Raw genomic sequence first — 7,339 nt, 5'->3', positions numbered from 1 at the left:
AGATCCTGGGTATGGATACGCTTTGTAAGTTGCCAAGTCCTGTGCGCTGGGCAAGAAGCATTAGGGTTTCCGCCATGTTGTGCTTCATGGGATCTGGCCGTTCCCTGACTGCTTATGACGAATAGCTTCACCCTCTGGGCTCTTTCTCCCTTGGTTCTGGCCACAAATGGAGTGAGCTTTGCCTGTCTGGGAAAGCCAGCCTCAGACGGCCTGGAATCCCAGAGACATGGGCCCACACCAGAGGGGGCTGCCCTGTGCGGCTGCAGAGCTGTGCACGGCACAGCGCGGTGCCCCTTTTTGCTGTGGTCCACACGGACGTGCACCCTATGGGGCCGCTGGCCCTCAGGGACGTTCACTCAGAAATCCTGGGTCGGGGTGGTGTTGGAGCCTGGTGCTGAGAACCTGGACCGTGTCCCCGCGTCTCCTGCCACTCCCTCTCCAGTCCCTCTGTGGGCTGAAGCCAACCCCCTCACTGTAGAGAGGAGGGAACAGGAAGAAGCCACACACCGGCCAGGCCAGAGCCAGGGCTCCAACCCAGCCCCCTGGCTCCCAGTCCAGAGCCCAGCCCCCTGGGCCCAGGCGGAGCCTCCTCCCTCTGGGACGTTGTGGAGGAATGTTTGGGGACAAGAGGGCAGTCCAGGTAGACTGTCCCTCGAGGCATCGGTCACACGGCACTCAAGGGCCTGTGCCCCACCTCCCTGAGTCCTCCTCCCAGGCGCTGCTGCCCCAGGCCTGCTGGGCTGGGCCCGGTCAGGCACTGGTAGCTTGGGACCGACTGAAACAAAGCAGAAGAACTTACAGTTCACGAGACCCAGCTGGTCGTTCACCAGGCCCAGCACGACGTCCACAATGGGGCAGAGCTGGGGGGTTGGGGGGAGAAAGCATGACGTTCGGGGGACCGTGCAGGGGGCGGCGGAGGGCGTGCACGGATGACAACTGCAACGGAGCCGATGTTGACTGACCTGCTCTGTGCTTGGCACTGTCCTCCCCACAGCCCCACAGGGAAGGCTCTCTCATAATCCCCATTTTACAGACAGGAAAACTGAGACCCAGAGAGGTGATATGATTTGTCACACAGTTTGGAAGTGCCCGAGCTGGGACTCAGACTCAGAACTGTGTGATCCTCAAGCTCCACCTCCTTATCCCTTCGCCAATCGGTCCCTCCGTGATCCTCAGGGTCAACCCAAGAGCATGCCTCAACCCCCTGGTGCCCTCTGGGCCGCCTGCATGTCCGCAGCGATGGAGGCGGAACTGCGGCCCCTCGGTCTAGGGAACGTCAGTGCTTCCTGCTCCCCGTCCCAGGATAGGTTCTTACCAAGTCAGGGAGGACATTGGCCAGGACTCGGTTCACTAAGTTGTCCACAAGGTTGGGGAGAAGCCTGAGGAGAGAGGAGCAGGATAAGGAGGGGCTCACCAAGCTGTGCACACTCAGGGTCCTAGCCAGCCTCTGAAGAGAACCTGTCAGTGCTGGAAGCTGCTCTGAAAGCTGGAAGGGCAGTGAGCCTTCACCCTAGACCAGTGGTCGGCAAACTCATTAGTCAAGAGAGCCAATACCAACAGTACTTCTTCAAAATAGACGCGCCCAGGCCGAAAACCGACTTCTGCGCGTGGGCCACGAAGTTTCAATCGCACTGTACGTGTGCGCCCGCACGTGGTATTTTGTGGAAGAGCCACACTCAAGGGGCCAAAGAGCCACGTGTGGCTCGTGAGCCGCAGTTTGCCGACCACTGCCCTAGACCTAGCTGGACCGGCTAGTCAGGCAAATTGGGGACTTTTAATTCATTCATTCACTCATCCATCCATTCACTCGTTCATTTACTCATTCAACAAACAAATGTGTCTTGAGCTCTACAGTGGGCCAGGCCCAGGCGGGGATGTTCCTGATTTTTAACTGCAGATGTTGTTCCCTCCTGCTCAGCTGGCCGGCCCTCTTCTAACGGGCTGCTTGTTGCGGCTTCGCATAATCTTCCCGAAGGATATAGGGACATCTCCAAATTGAGGAAATGGAAAAAAGGAAAGCAAAACGGTGTTTATAGCACGTGCCCATTTTCGTTAAAAGGAGGGTGGGGAGTAAGAATCTGCATTTGTGTCTGCTTCATTCGCACAGAGGAATTGGAAGGGGAGCTTGGTGAGAAGGGGGCAGATGGGAGGCAGGCTCCTCACTCCGTGCCTTCTGTCTTTTTGTCTTTTTGAACCGTGTGTTACCAACTGTATTTCCCAGTGAAAATGTGAATTTAAAACTCTGTGAGGTTTCCGTGTGCTGCCCTCCCCGCCTCCCCTCGCGGAATTCCAGGGGCCAATCTCCTCTTTCCTACCCACCCTGGAGAAGAAACGAAGACTCAGAGAAGCTCACATGAGTCAGAAATTCTTGGGTTCGAGTTGTACACTGAGTATTTCTTCTCCCAGAGCTTAGATAAGATGAGAGCTGGGGGGATTGGGCCAAGAGATTGATAACACAGATTGGGGGAGGGGCAGGGCCAGGGGCCTCAAAGAGGAAAGCTGAAGAGGGCTCCCCCCGTGATGAGGGCCAGGGAGTGAAAGAAGGGGCCTCAGTTCTGAGCTGCCCTGATGTGCTCTCATCCACGCCCATCCCCCGGGGGGAGCCTGCTGGCCACACACAGACACTTGAAACCTCTCTGGTCAGAGGGTGGGGATTTGGCCGCCTTGTGGGGAGGGTGTAATGGAAAAAAAATTCACCCCCAACCAAGTTTGCACTGGACAGAGCCCATTGGGAAATTTTCTCGTGAATTGGGGCACTAATGGACAGAAAACCTGTTAGACATATATATTCAGAAACTCTTAAAACGTGCCAGATTCTGCACTAAGGCTTTACATTCATTATTTCAATTCTGAAAGGAAAAAGAATTGCCCCCGTTTAACAGATGAACAAACTGGAGTTCAGAGAGGGCAACAGAATTGCTCAACGTCACACAGCAAGGACGAGCGGAGCTGAGATTCGAACCACAGGATGCTTCCAGAACCTCTGCTCCTAACCATCCAGATGGCCGTGCCGCCATCCCCCGAGGCGCCCCGCCGCGCTGGTACTCACCCTCGCAGCAGCCTGACCTTGATGCCCCCCAGGAGGGTGTCGCATCTCTCGATGACCAGCCTCGGGTAGCCGGCGCGGTCCATGGTCAGCCGGACCTTGGCCGTAATGTTCACCTCCACTGCGATGTCCAGGAAGCCAACGAGACTGGAGGAGACCAGGAGGCCAGGGAGACAGAGTCAGCCCAGCCTCCAGGCAGCTCAGCCTCACCCAGCCCCGCCTGGCACCTCTCACCCTTGCGCCCCTGCCCCTTGGTATTATGCGTCGATCCTGCTCCTTGCTCATGTATAGGGATCCCAAGCCAGAGGACTTCCCTGGTCCCCCAAGTTACCTGGGAACAAATCTATGTCCCTCCTCAGTCTGTGAGAGCTCCTAAGGCTGGGGACAGGGGTCTATAAATGAACTCTACATATGAATTTCGGTTTCCAAGGTGAGCAGCCAATGACTTAACTTTATAGGCATGACCTCAATCCGTGGGGAGAAATCAATGCAAAAGTCCACCCTGAGGTCCTCTGATAAGCACCCCCCAGGTGCAGACACTCTTCAGGGAGGCAGATGCCCGTGGCCACAGCCACGAGGAAAAGGAGGTGTCAGCATGCCCATTGCAGGTAAAGACAGTGAGCTTCAGTACATTAGGGGACTGGCTCAAGGTCACACGGCTTAAAAGAGAGTCAGAATTTGAACCCAGGCTGTCACCTGGCTCCAGCCACCAAGATCTTAACCATCTCGCAGACTGTGCTCACTGCTGACAGGTACCCAAAGATGGCCTAGCCCGGCGGTGTAAGCCATGCACTGGGTGGTAACACATTAGACCTTATTAGCCCCCCAGTTAAGGACAAAGAGGCTGCCGTGTAAGGAAGGGAAACAACCGCCCAGGATCTCCCAGCCGGGACATAGGAGGCTGGGGTCCCCTCCGGGGCTGAGGGCACACACCTCTTCCCGTTGATGGCCACGCGGGTGTACAAGCTCAGGTAGACGCCCACGCCGGGCAGGAGCCGGACAGACACCCGAGGGAGGGTCAGCTCCACAATCCGCAGCCTGCACGGGACCAAGAGCAATGAGAGGACAGGGACCCCCGCTGCTGGCCATGCCACTCATCTTGGGAGTGCCCTCCCTCATACACCCCTTTGTCCTGTTCAGTCCTCCAGACTCTAAAGAGACCTGAGGTTTGTGGGTAGAACTTGGAAAACAGAGAATAAAGGCAAAAGATGCCTTGACCCCTACTCCCACTGCCCAGAGACCCGCTCGACATATCCATGTATTTCCTATGACTTCTTTAAATTTAAAGATGCCATTCCTTTGGCTTGTCCCTGCCCCTCTTTGCCTGGTTTCCTCCTACACATTCTCAGATTTCAGCTCAAGGTCCTCTTCCTCCAGGAAGCCCCCCTGCCTCCCCATTATACACATCCTCATTTCTCCATGAACTTCTTACCGCTGAGGCAACTGGAGGGTTATTTCCAGGCGCCTTTATCCATGTCCGTAAGGACAGGAGATATGTCTTTTCTTGGCTAGCCATGGCGCCCTGTCTCCAGTGCCAACACAGTGCCCAAACCATAGCAGGAGTTCTAAATATTTTTGAATTAAATAGCGAATGTGAGGAGGAAGCTGGGCAGCGTTGAAATTATAATATATACAGGGTAGGGGAAACGTAGGCTTACAGTCGTTCATGTGGAAAATAATACAATAATTAATAAATGACAATACAAGCATAAACTCTGTTTCATGTACTCACAACTGCAAACCTACTTTGGCCCCACCCTGTATGTATGATTTTAAATCCTTGGGCTTTTTCCATCTAAACTATGTTACTATGACCATTCTACAGGTGGGGAAGTTGAGACTCAGACAGAGGAAAGGCATGGTCCAAAGTCACACGCAAATATAAAAGGTTGAGCTGGGACTCAAATCCAGGGCTGTTTAATGACAAGACCCAAAACCACCAAACTTGAGATTCTCAAGACGTCCAGTCCCGAGGCTAAGCCCTGAAGTGTCCAAGGTTCTGAAGACCATCCCTCCTCCAACTCCAGGTCTAGGGGTGATCACCCCTGTTTGGAGATTCATCACAGGGGACTTGATAGGGAGATCTTGGCCCCTCCTTACCCCGTGATGCCTTGCACGGTGCTCAGGATGCCTCCCTCGCCGAGCACGCCCAAGACGCCCCCTCCTCCGAGAAGTCCTCCGTCACCAAGAAGACCACCTCCGCCAAGCAGGCCACCTTGGCCCGACAGGATGCCGTTGGTTGCCAGCATGCCACCATTGCCCAGCAAACCACCTGAGCCCAGGGCCCCGGTGGCCACCCCTGGTGGGATCTCTCCTGGCCGCAGTTCTCGCCGGTGAAGCCGGCCAACGGACACTGCCCCTTCGGCTGACTTATACCGCCTGAGGCCCCTGTGGCCACCGGGTGCATTCTCAGCCGTGCGGTAGTCGCCATTTCGGAGGTCTCTGACGTTTCCATCAGACTCAAGGATTTCACCGTATCGGTATTTGCCCCCGAGCTGAGCAGTGTTGTCATTGGTTTCGATGTGACCATACTTGTAATTACCGCCAAGCTGTTTGCCATTCGTATACTTTGGGGGCGGGACTCGGACATGGAAATCATTGTAAGGAACACCACCAACACCTCGGGAGTAGTCCACGCTTCTGTAGTCATCGTAATAGTGTCGGCCACCACCCAACAGACCACCACCACCACCACCCAAGAGGCCACCACCACTGCCACCCAAGAGACCACCACTGCCGCCCAGGAGGCCACCACCACTGCCGCCCAACAGCCCCCCACCACTGCTGCCACTGCTGCCACTGCCGCCCAACAGCCCCCCACCACTGCCACCCAACAGCCCCCCACCACTGCCACCCAGTAAGCCTCCTCCAACTCCACCCAACAGGTCACCGCCACCCCCTCCACCACCACCACCGAGCAGGCCCCCCAGAAGACCACCTCCCCCACCACCGCCACCTCCACTGCCACCAAGCAGACCCCCCAGGAGAGGCCCACCACCACCACTGCCAGCTTTGCCCATGGGCACCTCCTTCAGGGCTGAGTGGAGGACGTCGCTCTGTTCCAGGTTGCTGGAAATGGCTGCGGAGAAACAAAGGTGTGTCAGGGGTTCCGCCCTTTCTCCACCTCCGGCCCCCAGGCACCACCTGGGAGCCCTGCTTGGCTCTCTGGGCCCCCGTTTCCCATAGGTAAAAAGCCCAGGTCAAATGGGAAGATTCCTCCAGTCCCACCAGCCCTGATGTCCCGGTGAGCTCATTAGCTGCTGGCTTTGACCTGCTCACACATTCACTAGATTTCAACAGCATTCAGCCAACACTAGGTAAATTTGCTGCCTCACCCTCCCTTCCAAGTGTTCCACACTTTATAGCTCAAAAACCTACTTCCTCCTGCATTACCCCAACTGACTCTTGGGAAATAGTCAAAGCCAGAATTATTGTCTCCATTTGATGGATAAATAAAGTGAGGCCTGTGACACTCAGATAGGAAATGACCTCATTTTTATTCTCATAGTAGCCTTGGATGGGAATTGGGAGATTAGAGGCAGGAATAATTATAGCTCCCAGTTTTGAGAGCTGTCTATGTACTGGCAGTTGTGCGAAGTTTTCAAAAGATCAACTTGTTTAATTCTCATATCAGTCCTCTGAGATGGGAACTTTAATTACACCCATTTTGCAGATCAGTAAACTGAGGCTCAGAGACTTCAAGTCATAGACTTGAGGTCACACAGTCAGTATCTAAACCCCAGGAAGACTGACTCCAGGACTCAAGCTCTTACTCACTGCTCTCTACTGCCTCATGCATAAAGTTCCCAACATGGTGTTTGGCACATAGTAGGTCCTCAGGAAATAGTAACCAAAAGGAAAGGGGGAAACTACAGCGCAGAGAGAAGTTACCTGTCCATCTTATATGGGTAACTTCAGAGTAGGCAGGACTGCCCTGCCCACCCCAATGCCACACCTACCCCCTTCAGGGCTGGACTTACCATGGCTCAGCACATCCTTGTTAAACCTGACAACCGTTTTTATTCCTTGGCCACACACAGCTGCCACAGACAGAGCAGCCACACACCAAGCCGTCCACATGCTGGCGCTGCTTCCCTGCTGGAGACAGTGCATCAGATGGCGGTAGCCGGCCATCACCTCCCTGGCCAGCAGATAGAGCTGGGCACCTCCTTCCCAGAGTCATATCAGGATCCTGTTTATTGAGTATCTATTATATACCTGATACAATGTGTTATGATTAGAAAGCAGAGTTTCTGGGAAAAGGATCCCAGGTCACACAGTGGGGCAGAGTCC

The 7,339-nt window shown here is 54.9% G+C and overlaps 1 protein-coding gene across 1 annotated transcript in view; it reads right to left on the bottom strand.

The window, feature by feature from the left end:
* Positions 1-7,126, bottom strand: part of BPIFB4 (BPI fold containing family B member 4) — a 22,476-nt gene extending 15,350 nt beyond the window's left edge. Inside the window, exons 1-7 of the mRNA XM_006767881.2 lie at positions 7,027-7,126; positions 6,063-6,125; positions 5,147-5,666; positions 3,980-4,084; positions 3,050-3,193; positions 1,316-1,379; positions 800-860 (exon numbers count right to left, since the gene is read on the bottom strand). Of these exons, the coding sequence (XP_006767944.1) occupies positions 800-860; positions 1,316-1,379; positions 3,050-3,193; positions 3,980-4,084; positions 5,147-5,666; positions 6,063-6,125; positions 7,027-7,126 (1,057 nt within the window). The remainder of the gene's footprint in view (positions 1-799; positions 861-1,315; positions 1,380-3,049; positions 3,194-3,979; positions 4,085-5,146; positions 5,667-6,062; positions 6,126-7,026) is intronic.
* Between the last annotated feature and the right edge of the window lie 213 nt (positions 7,127-7,339).

The sequence above is a fragment of the Myotis davidii genome, unplaced genomic scaffold (genome assembly GCF_000327345.1).
Source record: "Myotis davidii unplaced genomic scaffold, ASM32734v1 scaffold562, whole genome shotgun sequence".
Taxonomy (NCBI): domain Eukaryota; kingdom Metazoa; phylum Chordata; class Mammalia; order Chiroptera; family Vespertilionidae; genus Myotis; species Myotis davidii.
Note: the sequence above shows the minus strand (reverse complement) of the source record. Positions and strands in the feature narration are given on the sequence as shown.